Source organism: Cyanistes caeruleus, chromosome 18 (genome assembly GCF_971803275.1).
Source record: "Cyanistes caeruleus chromosome 18, bCyaCae1.hap1.1, whole genome shotgun sequence".
Classification (NCBI taxonomy): domain Eukaryota; kingdom Metazoa; phylum Chordata; class Aves; order Passeriformes; family Paridae; genus Cyanistes; species Cyanistes caeruleus.
In genome coordinates this window covers 6,661,018-6,678,756 of record NC_141718.1, presented here as the reverse complement: position 1 = coordinate 6,678,756, position 17,739 = coordinate 6,661,018, and the positions used below count along the sequence as shown (strand labels likewise).

At 45.8% G+C, this 17,739-nt stretch overlaps 1 protein-coding gene across 44 annotated transcripts in view; it reads right to left on the bottom strand.

The window, feature by feature from the left end:
* Positions 1-17,739, bottom strand: part of FBRSL1 (fibrosin like 1) — a 502,421-nt gene that overhangs the window by 52,523 nt on the left and 432,159 nt on the right. For 43 of the 44 annotated variants that reach the window (XM_086856113.1, XM_086856114.1, XM_086856131.1 and 40 more), the window contains one exon: positions 2,676-2,721. In XM_086856113.1, the coding sequence (XP_086712239.1) occupies positions 2,676-2,721 (46 nt within the window). Of the gene's footprint in view, positions 1-1,935; positions 2,165-2,675; positions 2,722-17,739 lie in introns of those variants that run through there. The other variant, XM_086856150.1, reaches the window with a different exon arrangement.

The following is a 17,739-nucleotide window of genomic DNA, read 5'->3' as shown; positions in this document are numbered from 1 at the left end:
GCTCAAAGTGTCCCATTCAGCCTATTTCACAGCTGTGACTACCGAGGTCACCCCGGGTCAGGACACCTCTCTCTACAGCATAATAGTGACTGGTCCCCAAAGTGGACATCCACGCCGTGCATCTGCTGTTGCAGATGAGCTGGTGGCAGGAGGAGGAGCACGGCCACCACGGCGGCCCCACCGGGGAGGGGGCAAAGGCAAACCTTACCCAGAGAGCCCCAGACAAAAGGCGCTGCTCCTCTGGCCTTTTGTGGAGCTCTCAGATGCGGTCAAAGGTTACATTTTACAGCTGTTCCAGCCTCAAATAAGCGTAACCCGCCTATCTTAATACTTAATTGCATTGCTAAGCTGCTGATAAACTAGGACAGAATAAAACAAATACACAGGGCCAAACACATCCCCAGGGAAAGTTTGTGGGAACAGAGGGAGTTGCACCAAACAATGAACTGGGAGCACTGGGGAGTTGCACCAGACAATGGATCCACTTTATGTGTTTTAGAAGCCTGGTTACCTTCAATAAAAGCTGCAGCATGGATGCTGCACATTTGCTAGCTAGTATCTCTCCAAAAAGGCCGCCAGTGTTTACAAAAGAAGGGCACAGTGCAAATGCCCACGGGAGAGGACGAGCACGTGCCGCATCACGCGTGTGCCCATCAGGAAACCGTGTGGAGCTAATCCCCTCCCCACAGAGCCACCACGGCTCCAGCCCTTGAGAACACGGCCTTAAATCAACGCTGTTATCTCACAAAAGGAATTTAAGTGCAATGCTTTGAAAGTCACTTTCTCCCGGCCATATGGCATCCTCGAGCCTGGTCGTGTAGGAGCGGCGCTCATTTGCATGTGCAAGAGACAAATCTGGCTCTTGCATTGCTGGAGTGATAACAGGGCGAGGGGTAAAATTTAGCACTGTTTGGGTTTCTGCACAAAATCTTTGCCGAGGCAAATTTCTCTCACCTCTCAAGCCAAGTGCCAAACGCTGAGGCAGCCCCAGGAGAGCTTGCCCACGGTGGCAGGCCATGCCATCAGCGATGCACATCGGTACACGGCCAGGGTAAAAGAGAAGTCTGAGACAAAACCCATGATCTGAACCCAAAGCTGGCAGTGTCTACACCCACATTAAAGCAAACAGGAACAGGCTGAAATTACAGGGATATAAACAGCACTGAACACAAACTTCAAGACAGCAAATTCACAGGCATTCGCACATTTAACTTCCTGATAGGGAGGTATTTTGAAAACTCATGTTGCTGAGCTGCTCTATGATATGAAGGGGTGGGGGATCTTGGGCTTCAGCACAAGGAGGAGCCAACAAAGCTGCTAACGCTTCAACATAAGCCTCTCCAGCAAATCTCTGTGCCAGGCTTTATGCAGGATGGCAAGATTTTTGTTTTGCCGAGGCAGTGCCGTATGGGCAATCTGGTTTGCCTTATCAGTGAGCCAAGTGAGAGAAGAGAAATGTTCTTCCCCACCATTTGTTTAAATTTCCCTCTTTCCCCCAGATAAAGCTGCATACTTTTGTAAAAATATCTACAAATGTAATAACATAATGGGCTTGTCATCGGTTTCCACATTTGGCATTGAAAATCTGCAAAGCTTGGAACGAAAGAGAATTCCTAATAGTTACTGCTGCTGAAGAGCCCAGCTAAAAACTGGGCCTGGATCCAGGTGATGGAGCACACAACCACCAAACGCCTTTCCATGTCCAGCACCTACTCCTACACAACTGCAAACTGTTCCTTTCTTGGCCCCACTGAAATAATGCAAGGAGGTTATTTCATCACTTTCTTGCTGATGGGCCTCATCTCCCCTCTTTGGGGTATTTGTGTGCCCCTAACACATCCACTATTGCTGTGAACTGATTTTATTTTGCAGCTCAGTGCAGAGGATGCTGCAGACAGCCACAAGCCCTGGCAATTCGTTTGGAGCCACACAAACCTCCTTGCATGGCGAAGTGGAACCATTCCCAGCACAATGCTGTCCACCATGTACCACACTCTGCCCTCTCCAAGGCTGTTTCCTCGGCATTTCTGCTCAGCATCCATCTCAGTGAGACTATCCCTGGGAAGACGTGAAAGCAGAGCAGCCCGGTTTTACGGCTGTGCTGAGCCCTCAGAGGAGGGCTTGGCGTATTTAGAGATGTGTGGCTGTGCCCCCCAGGGGGATGTGGAACGAGGCAGTCTCTTAGCAACACCCAGTGCCTACCACAGGTAACTGTCATTAACAGCAGGAGCGGAGCTGCGCCGAGCACCCGCCAGCACGTCCTGGAGAACACAGATGCACAGGGACAAATGGGCACTGGCAGGGGAGGGACGGGCAAGCCCTTGTCAGGATGACACAGACAGCACTGAAATACTGATTTGTTTAAAAGAAATGAGGATTTGATTGTATTAGAGGGAGAAGCATATCCCCTACAGTAAGGACCTTTGTCAGTAATCCCTCTCTCCAAGACACTTCAAATCTTACTGGGAGGGAAGAAGTCCCACCCCACACTGAGACAATGCAGCTCTAAATTTTAACTTAAATCATCACAAGACTGTAAAGCTGATCTTTGTGACAACGTGTGTGGCCAAGCTACAGGCTCTGGCAAAACTGATGTCCTGCTATTTGCACAATATGGATTCACAACTCAAATCTCTTGCTGTAAGATAAGGAAAGCATTTCTCCAGATTACTTACCTTTATTTGCTGCAGGAGAGAACAGCTTCTCAGAGCCTACAGAAGCCTGAAAAAGGAAGAGAAAGAGAGGGTGAATAATCCTGAAGGAGAAATTCGGAAGGCTTGCTCACAAAAACACAGCTCATAAAACAAGTGGGTTATCTGGAGACCTGCAGTTGCGCATTGCACCTGGAGGGTGCAATGTTGTGCCATTAAAGAACGAGCATGCATCCTGAGGAGATGAAAGCCAAGCAAGAGGACTGTCCTGATCTCACCCAACTACATCCTCCTGTCTCATTTATTTAGGCAGCCATGCAATGCACAGCTATTTTATCCATGATTCCTCATATAAAAACAAAACCAGTGAAACTGCTATCAAGCTGAAGGAAAAAAAAAACCAAAAAACAAACCAAAACACATTTCAAAGGCTCTCTCACTGAAAATAAGCTCAGTTCTTGCTGAACATGCAAAATGTAATTTGTGTATTGGAAACACAAGTTGCAGCTGAACACATCTGTATGAAGGAGGGTGTTGTTTAATATTATGCCAAATGATAGGTACATGCTGCTATGCACTTAGTTGAGTATGAAATAAAATGACTTCCTCTTGGAAGAAGCCCGTATCCTTGCAGACTGGATTGCACTATGCTGTCTGAACTCCACAGCAGTGTATTTGTGCTCCTCACAGCTCTGGGAAATAGTTAAAGAAATCCAATTAACCTAAACCTTGTAAACAGCTTCAAGATAATCAGGGTCACTGGGTTACAGACAAGATGATAACGACAGACAGGAAAAAAAAGTCCATTCATCGTAAATAAAGCTTTTATGAGTTAATTTGATGGCTTCCTTTCCTCCCCCCACTGATATCAAACAGTCAACCGATTTCAGCATAAGCTTTTCCTCCTCGCTATCTGATAAAATAGCAAGCAGCCTCTCCAGAATCAAAGCTGGTCTGGGAGCAGGAGCACCATCAACTTTACTACCATCTACAAGAAAGTACCATCAACGTGTTGGCACTGACTGCTGCATGAGTAAAATGGGGTGAAGTACAAAGCTGACGAGCAAAAGATACTGAAAGTGAAAAAAGCCTTTTTCCCCTGGCTCTGCTTTAAAAACAATTAAGTAATTCAACACATGGCTGAACTAAGTTTTATTTTATTTTTGATTTTATTGATTTTATTCTAAGGTGCCTTGGGAGATTTGCAGGATAAAGAGCACTACAAATTGTATTACGTTGCTATATATTTTAAATGACGATTCAGAAGGAAAAAAACAAATAGTAAAATGCAAGAAGTTCTGCATGAGATATTGTAAGAAGCAAGAGTGATCCATTCATGTTACTTCTAAGAAAAGTGGCACTGCAAGCACTGAATGTCTTACTTAATGCAAATGTATAAAAAAGAGAGGGAAAACAACATGAAAAATAGGCTGAGGCTGAGACACATAAGAAAAAAATTCTGAATTATGTCCACGACAAAGCTGCACGTGTAGCTGTGGCATGTATGATCATTACACAGCTCAGCAAAAAGACCCTAAAATCTTAGGGAAAATCAGTTACCTGCACGATCCCTTCACTGCATGGATTAAAAAGAGGAAGAACCAGGATTAAACAACGTTTTGCCTAGGCTGGTTTGCAAAGAAAGTGTAACAGCGTCACACAGCAGCAACAACAGTGGTGCATAAAATGTTTGACAGCCAACTCTGAATTTACAACCCATTGTTAGGAGATTTTTCACTTATAATCAACACCAAGTCACCACGGACGCAGAACACATCTGCAGGCTCTGGGAACTCACCCATGCTAGCAGCTCACACAAAGCCAGGGCCTACTCTCAAAGCACTCCACGAGCACTTGGACACGTGGCAGGTGGATAAATACGATTCCCCCATTTTACAGGCAGTGAAACTTCGGCGTGGCTTGCACTAAAGCCCCAGCAGTAAATCGGCCGCTGAGCCACAAATCCTAAGTGCCGGCTCCGGACGCTGGGGTGTGCAGCTCTCCAGAGGAGCCTGCCCAGGAGAGCCCTTCCTGGGGAGCCAGGAGCTGCTCTGCCACCCCAGCTGGGAGAAGCTTTGTGCTTCCCCTGCTCTGCTGAGTCCGGTCTCACAGCCACCACTTTGCAGCAGCCACCAGCTCGCTCCCTTCTGTGCAGCCGGCACTGCGCACACCGGCCGTGCTCAGCCGGGAGCTAAGGACCTTGGTGCTACAGGTCCAGACTATATGAAAACAATGTTTAAGGAAGTCAAGCCAGAAAATTCACTTTAAGGACAAAGTAAAACACCCGGATTATTGCTCAGTCTTCTGCTATCAGCATGTGCCACCGCCTTCCACAATCAGAGTCAACATTTACAGAGCAGCGTTTTCAGCATCGCAGCTTCAGTTCACAGACAGAAATCTTCACACCTAGAGTTTACAGTAACTTTTGCTCTCACTTCTGGTGATTTCTAGCTCCAGATCTGAGCAGTTTTTGGCACGAGCACCATTCTGAAACAGTGAATGCCTGTGCAATAGGATATTCTGCGAGCTGCTGCAAAGGCAGGAGGGAAGCTGGGGGAGGAAGAGCCTGAATACATCATTCAACCCTATCAGTCACCCTTTAAAGAAAGTGTACAATAAAACCTATGTGTCTGAGGGAGCCCACTAACGAGTGAAAAAATCCAGCAAACCAACACATCTGCTAAAACAAGTCCCCTCCCAAATACTGCTGTTCCAAGCAAATCATTTGCATATGTTTAAGGAGGGATTTAAAAATAATATTAATAAAGTGGAATTCTTCCCTTGTGAACAAAACCAGGCATTTGGAGTCTTTTATGCAGAGTTCAAGCCATCACAGGAAATCACATGTTCTTTGATTGCAAAATTAAACGAAAAATTTCCTTTTCTCCCCCTCTTGTTGCCTCCTGCCTGTCTCCATCTGAAGGACCATCTCACAAACCCCTCAAGTTCCTTTTTGTTGCTGTGTAAGGCAGCGAGACCTGCCCAGCCTGAAGCTCACAGACAGAAGACACCTCCACCCTTCCTTGTTCCCTTGTTCCATCTCCCTTGCCCTGGAGCACAGCCCACACCACAGAACCCACCACAGGCTTGTGTTCATAAAAATGCTGCTTGCACAGTCCCACCCTCGTCCCCAGTAACAACTGTGGCACTTGAAGCGTATCTGACATCTGTCCCCAGAGCAGCAGTTCCTGAGCTAACCTCATGTTGCTAGACCTCTAAGACCCAGCACCCTTTTGATGACACCAAGCCTTCCAGGTCCCCTTTGTGGCTTATTCAATGAAGTTACCAATCCTTTGTCACCTTTTGATTTTCCTTCTTTTCTACTCTAGACCTACAGAGGAAAATGCCTCCACCCAGTTCTGTGACAGCTTGAAGCCAGGCTGAATACACTGCAGAGGCAAATAACATTTCTGCCCTTTTCTGCTTTGCAGAGAGCAAGCAGAGGAGTGGTGCTGCAGTCCCTCCCCCTTCCTCCCCTTGAACCCAGCACATATAAACACCGATTCAATTTTCAGCACTAAAAGCTCAGCAAAGGCAGCTTTTTCCTCAAATGTGAGGTGGTAACCACAAAGGATGTAGCACACCCGCTCCTCTGAAGGTGAGCAGTGAGGCATAATGAAGTCCATGCCTCATCCATCCTGGTTCCCACTAACCCAAGGCAGCTGAAAGGTGCAAGAGCTCTTGCAGATTAATAATTTAATGATTATATATAACAGAACAACATCACCTGACAAAGACAGCACTGTAAATTATGTCAGGCCTCACAGTAATTACTTCTTTTCCCCGCCTTTATCCGTAGCCTATAAACGGCTAACAGGGAATAGAACTGTTCCTTATCAGCAACACCAGAGGCTCTCTGGACCTTCATGCCGTCTCCTGGAGCACCAATTGCCAGATCCAAGCCTGATACTCCAGGAGCCTGATAGCAAGACACCAGGAAACTGCTAGTAAGGCTGCTGTTCTGGTTCACAAGGACCAAGCAAAGTTGTGTTAGGGAGCTGGTATGTATGCCATGTACAGGGCAAAAGCTGAGCATTCCCTCCAAATGAGTCCAGCACGGCAGGCAGAAGAAGGAGACAGTAAAATACAGTTTTAGATCTGGATGGCTGCCTATCTACTAGACAGCCAAGAGCCAGTCTCAAGAGAGACTGTTTGCACAATTACTGAACTTAGCAAGCACTAAGTAGCTCACAGGAAAACCCTTCTCTGGGAGATTTCCAAACCAGAAGTGCTGGATACGCTTAGAGAAAGTTTTAGCATAAAGCATGGACACTACCTGAAAATTCTGGATCAATTTTCATTCCTTCCTTTCATCTGTCTCTCCTGTTTTCACCAACCACTCCAATGCCACTTGATCGCTTGTCCAGCAGAGAATTTCAGCACGTCAGTACTGCTTTACTACTTTGCAGTTCACTCTGCAAGCCATTCATACCAGACCCCTCCAGTAACATGAGAACAATCACTAGAACAGGAAGGTATTGTTTGGGTTGTGATTCTTCTGTAGGAAATGGAAATTGATACGTATGGAAAGGTGCAAGAGAAGCCTAGAAATAGCACACAGGCACACAAAAACCCAAAGTAAAAATCCCCCTTAAGACCAACAAAGTATTCTACACATTTCAGGATATAGAAGCAGCCCATGGGTAACACTGCCTGCATTGTGAGGAGATGCTTTAAGGTTGCCTACAGTCTTTCCAAAACCTGCATTATTTTTGGAGCGAAACCACAGCTCAGTTAGGAAGACAAAAGAAAAGTCAGACCTGTGATTCAGTAATTTTTGTGAACCTTCTAGGAATATCCAGCTTTGTGGTACACAGCTGGCTGGGACACAGCACAGCCCAGCTGTGTGAGGGATTAAGCAAGAGGGAACAGGACTTCTACAAATCTACACTGTGATTATCTTCCCACAGAATTTATAGACTGGGCTTTCAAGAGGGCTCAGCACTCAGCAGCTGCCTTTGGGGCATCAACCTGACTGGAGCTACTGGGTATGGAGCATTTCCAAAAATCCATTTAGAAACCTGAATGATGACCAGGTCACTGAGAAATCTGGTTACAGCAGATAGTTAGGATCATTTATGAAATTCTATCTGTTGACCTGCAGAGCAAATAAGGACTAATAATAAATAATATTCCCTAAGCAAGAATCAATCTCTACCTTTCTAGCAACAATCCTAAAAATACAGTTGTAGCCTCAGTTACACCCTAACACGTCACAGTGAAACATGCAGCACAAACACCTCAAACAAGCAACTACTTATTGAAATGGCAATGCCTTAGATGCCACAGATAATTCTAGTTCAGTTATGATTCAAGACCATGGTAGTGATGGGTCTTCCATGACTTTACTCCATAGAATGCTCACTAGATACAAAATGTTTCTTGGACTGTACTTCCATACAGCAACACACTTGTTTAGGTTCCCACCTCACATTCATTTAACACACACATATTCAGTGCTGCTCTGCTCCTGGAAGGGACTGTCACCATGCACTCGCCTCTTTGTCACTTTTTCTTCCAAGAATGCTCATTTCTCTCAGCAGTTTATATAACCATGACTGTTTTTTGCAACAGCCCCTTTGAGAAGTTAGCACAAGCCTGGGAACACAGATTAAACTAGGCCATAGAGAGCCTAGAAGCAGAGATCACTGGTCCTAATTCACCACTGAATTACATGAAGTTTACACAATGGCAAATGGAATGGGAGGCAGAGTGGATGAGGACTGGAAGGCACTGAAGGAAACGCTGCTCAGAGTCTGACTCAGTGCAGGGCAGTGAGGAACCAAGCTCACTGCTCCTCCACAAGTTTGACATCTTGTACTGGTCCTCTTCTGGCAAGACAGTAATAAGCTTAAATTAACAATGTTTTGAGCCCCGAGCATGTTCCTCGTCATTTTACAACCATTGTGGGACTGAACAAACTGGTTTAAATCCAGCAGCAATTCTTAAACATACGCTGCTGTGGGGTGTTGCTTATTGCACAGATGTGCCTCTTCCCGTGACAAAGGGTGACTGAATCCTCTGACACAGAGGGACATCTGACCTCCAGCATGTCTGCCATCAGAGCCTCGGGCCACAGGCCTGCTAACTCCCCTTCCCTCTCTCCTCAAACCATCCCCCCAGCCCCTGGGACTGGCTGCAGCCCAGAGATCTCCCCTTCCCATCCCCTCCATTAGTGATGCTTTATGATTCATCTTCCTCTGAGCAGTTGCTGTCTCCCAAAGGAAAAGATCAAACTCCCTCTCCTTCCCAGCTCAAATCCAATAAATAAATAAATACATGTACTGAAAAAAAATTTAGTGAGGGAGGAGAAGGGAGGAAGCTGGGGAGTTCCTGGAACTCACCAAGGCTCCTCAGACAGCTGTAGATGGTTCCTCAGCCATTTTCAGAGACACCAATGAGGGAAGAAAATTTCCAGCTGTCCCTTATTAAAAACAGCCAAAATACTTGCTTAATGTTAGTGTGCCTGTGTGTCCTAACTTAAATTAGGAAGCACTTGGTCCTTATCTCAGAATCTTCCTCCTTCAAACCTCAGCTCCCCAACCACGACCAAATCTACCTTTAGATTTTTCTGCTTTACACTCCTGCTATTTTCCACTCTAATCAGCAGTGATTTCCCCATAACACATGTTCATATGCTCCTGGGTGTTCTATCAATGTCCAGAGTCTTCTCCCCGTGCCACTGGATGAGGCTGCAGCTCAGTGTAAGTAGGAGGCAGTGATGTGTCTGTGTTAAAGGCAACTGATACACACCACAGTCAGGGAAACAGTTCTCCATGATACACCGAGAAAAGGGCTTTGTGTGGTTTAAAACATCTCAAACATCAGAGCCCTCATGCCTTTCTCAGAGCTGACCCCCTCCCAAAACAGACTTTTCAGCCTATACTTCCACATTCAAAATTTTTTCATTGCCTAGACACTCACTTAGGCAAGCACAGATTTGATTACTGATTTATTTTTTGCTACAAACAAAAGAGAAAACCTACCTTCAGGTAGGAAAGGTTGGGAATGCTGTGTAACACAGCTATAGCAGTTTGTACTATTGTCATTACAGCTTGATCCTATCTAGTCAGCCCATCTATTTGGCGGGGATATGGCTTTTTATTTGCACTAAATCAAAGGGAACAGCGAGTGCTCTTTGCAGAACTATCTAAAACTTCTTATAATTCAAAGGCTGCACTGTAGGAAGAGTGATGGGGGAGAGCAGGGACTGTGCTGCGAATGACAGGTGGCAGACTGTTGTTTGGTACCTACCAAATTACTCTGCTGCTCCCAGGGCTGCCTTGGCATTTCATTATCCCAACTCTCTCCTGGAAGGATGCGGACATAAATTCACACCTCATGTCCTGGTTTCCGTCAAACTGAGTAAGAGTGCAAATGCTGGCACCAACTGGGAATGCCAAGCAGGGTTTGGCATGCTAGAACAAACTCTCAGCTGTGGTCTTTGCCAGCTACCTGCATTTATCATTGTAATGGCCTGCCAGACAGGACTTGGCAAGCGATGGAGGAGGGCGGGAGGAGGAGGGCCAGGCTCTGCACTGCCAAGCAATTCATTCCTGTAGCTCCTGCCATCACTGTACCAGCAGGGCAACCTTCATTTTATTTTATCTTTTAACCAATTATGTGTCACCCAAATCCCACCTGCAGCTTTCTCCAACACAAATGGCTATAAATCACAGCTCAGAGACCAAGAGGGTTTTGCAAGACATTTGATTTCATAAAAAGGTCACTGTCTGTCTGAGGATTGCTGCAGCTCAGAAATGAACTGAATAACAACCTGCATTGGCAGACAGGGAAGGAACTGCTTCCATCATCTGTTCCATGTTGTCAGATAATATTAGAACAATTAGGGAGGCCAGCAATGGCAGGATTATTAGGATTCAGCAAAACCAAAGCACTGATAAAAGTTCAGAGAAATATCTCCTCCTTTCAATTTTGGAAGAAAACATAATCAAATCAATAAAAAAGGGAAAATTGCATGAGAACACCAGAAACACTCAACATAACCTCCTTGAGCAGACAAACAGAATGCATGCCTGTCATCACTACAGCCTGCTCCAATCTGCCTGGGTGTTCTAGACCTTAACCCCCAGCTTTGCTATTTCTGAGAGCACCACTCTCTGTTCTCAGACCACTCAGCATGGTCTGCTCTCTAGGGAAAATGCTGTATTCTTTTCAATCCATATGCTGGATACGTAGTGGACTCTACAGAATTTCATGTTGTGAACCATATCACAGAGCAAACATTTAAGGGTGCTCAAAAATAATTTGACACTGATGTTGCTCCGGACAGCGTTTCTTGCAGGTGACATGTCATGCCAGACATCCCTGACAAACCAGCATCAAATTCTCTGAAAAGCATCAGGTTAACTGCAGGTGAGTGCATGAGGCACAGAAATCTCGTTGTTCTCCTGGCCCAGACCACGGCATGTGACACACAGACATCCCTCTGACAGAATTTCCCAGCTGAGGATGCAATCCTGACGTGGTCCTTTCCTGGTCCTGGGGGGTCAGGGAGCTTATCAGCACGGCAGCCCTTGTCTGCTGCCATTGAAACTTGCAGTCTTACCCACAGCAACCTCAAAGGAGTGCCTCTGCAGAAGGCTCTTTTGTTGTTGTTGTTTCTAATTCACTGCTCCAAAATATTTCTTGGCTGCATCCCAGGGCTGAAGCCTTATCTGCCCATCCCCCCGGCAGACACACAGCAGCTGCAGAGGCTTATCACAGTTGCCTGTCCACTGAGTTTACAAATTAACACCCTATCGAGGCTGCACGAGGGCTGATTAATCAGAGAGAGGCAGTCTGAGGGCCTTTATCACCGTAAGCGGCTGCTGGGAGAGAAGTCACAAATCTCTCAGGAGGCCAGAGATGCCTTACAAATGAAAGAGCAGGAGGCCAGAGAGGAGGAGGGCCCAGTGATAGGGGAAGCAGATATTTTAGAGATAGTGGTGGTGGAGGTAATGGAGCAGTGGGAGGGGGGGAGCTGCAGGCAAACGCCAGTACATTATGACAGCTAAAAAAAAAAGAGATAATTAACAGCCTATACCTCATGATTCTAGCTTTCCCTCCCCGGGCTATAATTTAGCCTATTGCTCCTTTGCTCCAGAGGACAATAAACATTTATTATGTTAAACACATAACTGTGCTGCACAAAAGCACCGTTCTTTCCCAGGTCCACTCCTTGCACAGCTGTGCAGCCCAGGAGGATGGGGCTGCTGAACTGGGCTCCCCTTTCATGCAGAAGATTACTCAGTTTGGACACAAAGCACATCCCTGGCTTCAGCTCAGAGCTATGGATGCTGGATGTGTTCATAATGAATGCCAAGGCAAATCCCATGAGACTCAGAGCTCCTGGATGGGGCCACTGGCCCACCAGCACCTGACAAGCAGAGTTAGGATGTGCCCAGGAGCACTGGCAGCTCCTGCAGAGATCGTGTGATTCAGGCAGGCTTCACCACCTAAGAAGTATCTCCTCTTTTTAATTCAGCAGCCTTGCTAAGAGGTTTACTGGGAAATTTTCAATCCCAGCAGAATTATGTGTAGGAGAGATTCTTATTACAAGATGAATATTACAGTCATGTGTGCCGTACTGGAGCAGTGCTGGCCCTGCCTCCTCTGAGCACCTCAGCTGCTGTAAGAGCACAGAGATTTAGGAGATTTACCTCTTCTTGTGGACTGTGGCTCAGGGATTGCTCTCCTCTGCTTCAGTGCTAGTACCCTCTGTAGCCCTCCAGCTTCGTGCTTGTGGTAGGACAGTGCAAAATAATTATAAAAACCAAGGGGACTCACACTAAAAAGATTTAAAATCTAATACAACTTCTAAATTATATTTAAAGGAAACCGATTTGGACATCTGTCTACTTTTGTCAACATTCATTTCTAAATTTAAGTATTCAAGTTTAATCCTTGAGACCACGACACACAGCTGGATTTTTCCTTGGAAGCCTAATATGTATGGAAGCTGAGATTCCCATGCACATTATCCAGAAGGTAAAATTTTAATTAAAATGTTACCAGCATGAAGACATTCATAAGCAAACACTGCAACCACCTCCTGTCCAGTGCTTTCTATTAACACATCAGTAAAGAATTTAACAAATAACCTTTGGATAAAAGTGCCATTCAGTGCAGCTTTACCACCAACAGCGCCTGGTGTGTACATGATCTTGGGGAATGGCCATTCCCATTTTGCCCATGGAAATTGCAGAAATAGAGGGCTGCCACCACCTAACTCAACATCTTCAAACTAGCTCTTTTCAAACAGCACCGGAAAGCAAAATCAAACAAAAATGAATGATCATCTGCCTTCTCCTCCTCTGTTGATCCAATGAGGAAACTATTTCCCGAACCACCTGGATTTTTGGTCTACAAACCCTTGCAGATGCCCAGTTTTAACACTATCCATTAGGTTAATTAGAACTGGGCAAGTAGATGCTGAGTATGAGTCCAGGAAAGGAACGACAGCTTTTTTATTTGAGAACTCCCTGCCAGGCTCTGTGAAGCAGACAGCTGCCCAAGGTCTTCTCATACTTCTCCTCCGCCAACAGACACCAGATTAATTTGAGCTGGACCGGACCCCCTCTCGTTATGTTCAGCAGACCCTGGGTAATCAGATGGAGAAGCTGCAGGATGGCACCACCTCCTGTCACCCCCATCACGTAACAGCAACTCTATACATGAAGGAAGTATCAAATATTCATTAGGTAAACAATGCGAATGCGGTAATCCCAAAACATGGTGAAATTCTAGAAGCTGTCTCTCTGGTGTTTATTAGATTAACTTTTAACTCTTTTAACTTCATTATCAAGTCTGCCCATCAACCCTTCTCCCTCTGTCTCAGGTCTTGTGTTTCTACATTTTAGGGGAAAAAAGTCTCTGTTGGAGTGCCTGTTCCCCACAGCTCTGTTCCCACTGGTGGGACACCCTCACCCACCACAGAAGGCATGCATTTAAAGACCCAACAGAAGGGATTAGGAACACCTTAAAAAAGAATAGCATATAAATTTCCCTACAAATGGAGGCTGCAGAGGAAAAAATATGGAAGGAAGCCTATGGTTCACATCTGCAAAGCATCTGGCTTCCTATCCCTCACTCATTCAAGGGCAGTGAAGTGCACTCGCCTACTTTCCACAGCAAAGGGTCACCAAGCTTTTCTCCTGTGCTATACAGTAAGTCAAGAAAGAAGCTCTCATTGTTGTACCTTGACTAAATAAGGCAATAACTGACCTCATCTTCTGTATAAGAAGGTGGTGAATGGGGCAGTCTCCCATTTGCAGCCAACATATAATCTGTCTTCTCCAATTAGATACGCTTTGCAACAAGTGTGGTGGATCCATTTATTTCCATACTGCAATAATGCAGATAAATCCAACTTTGGCTCCAGTCCCACTGCTTTCAAAGCTGGGGCTCTGCATTTCCAACTGCTGCCCCTCTTTTTTTTCCCCCCCTTTTTCCCCCCCCTTTCTACTGCAAAATGTCACCAATTTACTTTAGCCTGGGGGCCCATTTTGAGTTTTACCACCAATAGATGAGAAATGCATTTTTCAAGCTGTTACCACTTAACTGTACTGATATCAGCCACTCAGGGGACACAATATTGTTTACACATCCTGCTCTATGGAATAAGCACGGATGCCAAAACTCTGCCTGGGTTGTGAAGGAGACGTTTACTCTCTGTTTTATGAGATTTCCTCGATTTGTGGCTGCCTCAATGGTCGTAAAAACAGCTGTAAATCAAAAGAGCACCACAAAATTGCAATAACAACTGTCGAACTCAGCTCTAAAAAGCATAACTCCCAGCACCAGAAGGTGGAAGGCTTTTCTCTGATTTAATACCAGGTGTGGGGGAGCCCTATCAAGTCTATGTGCAGCACTGTGTCTGCCCACAGCCATCCCCACATGAGCTCAGCCAAACCCCTCTATTTTGGCTGCCCCCCTATCGCTCTCCCCTACTCTGCCCCACGTAGCTCCTTCAGGCCCCTTTCCTCCTCTTCTCTGGAAAACAGAAGTCTTTTTCAAATGCCTGGAGAACGCTTATACAAATAACTGCTGAATGCACAGCCCTGTTGAAAGCATTAAAGCAGGCAGAAAGTGAGCGCAGTGCTGAGCTGTGCTCTGACCTGTGGCTGCTCTGCAGGACGCCGATGGCTTTAGCAGATGACCTCAGCCTGTCACCTTGCTGCTGGCCTGCCCAGGAGAGCCCGAGCTCCTGCAGTGTCCCAGCCCAGTGTTTAGGGAGCGGAGAGAAGGAGGAGAGGGCTGGTGAGACATGAGTTATTAACAACCGTCTTCTGGGAGCTGATTCGAGCTAAAATGGTTCCAGAACAGGCAGCTCCATTTGAGCCTCCAGCGAGGACTGGCCAAGCAGCAGATGGATGAATTCAAAAGTTTCTGCTACTCTGTGCCGCTGGCTATGGTCCAAACCAAAGAGAGAGTTTCACCCGTGGGTAAAACAGCCTTCCTGGATTTTTCCATGCCCCATTCCAGTTGCTTTCACAAACAATCTTCTCATCCTTGTCTCCAAAAATCCTAAAAGACTCTCAGTTCCTGCATCTCACCACCCCCTGCAATCTAAGATTAACTTGGCCAACAACAAACTCCCTTCAGCACCTCCCAGCCCAGAGAAACCAGCTGTGGCACCAACAGCCACACTCTAAACCCTGGGCCAACAGTTACCCAGGCTCTTTGTGCCCTCTGTCCAAAGCATGACAAGCTTTCCAGGCCTTCATTCTCTTTTTCAAACTTCCTCTTAAATCAAATTTCTTTCATGGCATTTAAATAACCCAACCTTCTCCATGACAGAAAGAGGTCTGTATGTGAATAAACCAAAGTATGTGAAGAAATGATGAGAGGAAGTTCATGGGAAGTTAGTTTATGATGCTCATCTCAGTTTTTCTATCATCTGCAGCAGACTAAAATGCACTTGAGTTCCAGTGTGTTACAGTATCTCTGTCTGGCGGTGTGTTTTTCCAGATGCACATCCTAATTATGCTCTTCAAGCAAATGCCCTGTGGAGTGGGGTAGTAGAAGAGAAAACCTCTTTACAGTCACCACCATGCTGTGATCCATTCTGGACAGGAACTCCCCCCTGCATTGAGAGGACAATTTAATTTCCATGGACCACTTGATGTGAAGGGAAAAGGATCTATATTCTTTTGTCTGAACCCCACAAAGTGTCAGCCCTTCTTTCCCCATTCTTCTAGTAGACGTGTACATTCACAATCTTGAGAAAATCCCCAATAGATGGGAACAGGCTTTCACTTCCAATACATTATGCCTCCCTGCTATAATCTTTTCCTTCTTGTACAATGAATGTACTCTTGACTTTCCTTTGACTGTTTTCTTTGCAATTTTTCCTTGATGAATACTATCAGAGAGACAAAACAAAAAAATCCCCCAAACCTAAATGGACAAAAAATGTCCTTCAGAGCCTTTGCCAATGATGTTACTGGCAATTCCAGTCGAGAAACCAACTGTACAGACATGAACTGATCTGACATAGGGAACAGCTAGTTTTATTTCCAAAAGCTCTGTGTTCTCAATGTCCTGGGTATAGGAACTCTACAGGCCAGCTGAAGCTAATAGGGTGAATATGTGATCAGCTACACCCAAGCAGCTCTTCCAAATTTATTTCTTTTGAACTACAGAGAGTATTTGGGTGGGGTTGCAAAAACTATTAAAGCAGTCAAATGCATACCATGCCAACTGCTGACCACAAAAACAGGCCGTTTCCTCACACATAAACTATAAGAACCATCTCCAGTAACTAGTTTGTATCAGTAACCAGCTTTTTCCAACAAAAACATAGTTCCGCTCCATTTGGAGTCTGGTGGTTCTCAAGAAGGATGGAAAGCTGTAAGTGTAGATGCATGACTTGTACTGGGAAGGTGGTGTAGCAGGACACGCCATCTAACAGCAGTTGCTTTGATGAGGCATAATTGCAGGGCAATTACTAGGTTAATTTTCCATATATACCGGTACAATTTCACCCATAAATTTCATTTGCCTGCGGCGAGCGATAGATGTCTGTCTGTTTGTGTTTTAAAACTCTCAGTACTGTGTTTGCTCATGGACCTGTGAATATGCAGAGCACCACTGATCTGGCTTTGCTCTTCTCCCTTCACGGTGATGTCTGAGGGGGAAATGTTCTTTCAGTGGCTGATTAATGCTTGTCATGCTCAGCTGCCGGCTGGAGGGTTTCCAGCATGCTCACAGACATGGCTTGCCTTGTTGCTGCAGGCATGGCCATGGCTCTGGGCAGGAAAGCTGTCCAGCTGGAGGAGGAACATCACTGCTGCGTGTTCAACCACCAGCTTTGCAGGGGAGATGCTTTTGGAAGGAACAGGAGAGCAAGCTGTACTCGACCTCTCTTTGGCTGACCACCTGCTCGTTGGCCAAGGCATCCACAACTCCACTCAGCCGTCAGGTCATTTACCCCCAGACACCTGCACCTCCAGGAGCTGAGCACTGGGCTCCTGGGCCTTGGTCCTGGCTCATCTCCCTTCAGACTCCTTGTGGCAGGACAGGCTGAAGCCACTGCCCTTTCCCTGCCTCTCTTCCCAAGTCCCACAACAGCTAACAGCTCATTTCACCAGAGTTTATTTCTGAACTGGAAGCACAAACAGAGCATTGTAAGAAACCTTTGTGATTTTAGCCCTGACATGACTGTGCCTGCTTAGTAAGGAGATGAAAAGCTTACAGTGAAGAAAGAGGCAGAATAATCCTGCATGTTAATACACAGTGACTAACACTTTCCTGGTGACAATCTCCTTGTAGTCTCTGCAGAGGGATGTGTGTAATGATCCTCCAGAGACACTATCTTGAAAATGCACAAAAGGCTCTGATCAGACCTCAGCATCTCCCGATTAGCTTAGCAAGAGCAGTGGAAGGGACATCAATTTTCTAGAAAGTGCATTCAGAAAGGCACTTGATCAAATGCTTAGCTCCATGTATGTGCTCAATCTCACTACAGCTGAAGCACTTTCCTAAACCAATGCCTTGTTTATTCCTTCTGTGAAAAATAAAATGGTGGAAAGACCGCCAAAAACAAAAATGCAGACCTGAACAGTCAACAGTTTAGGAAAATTCT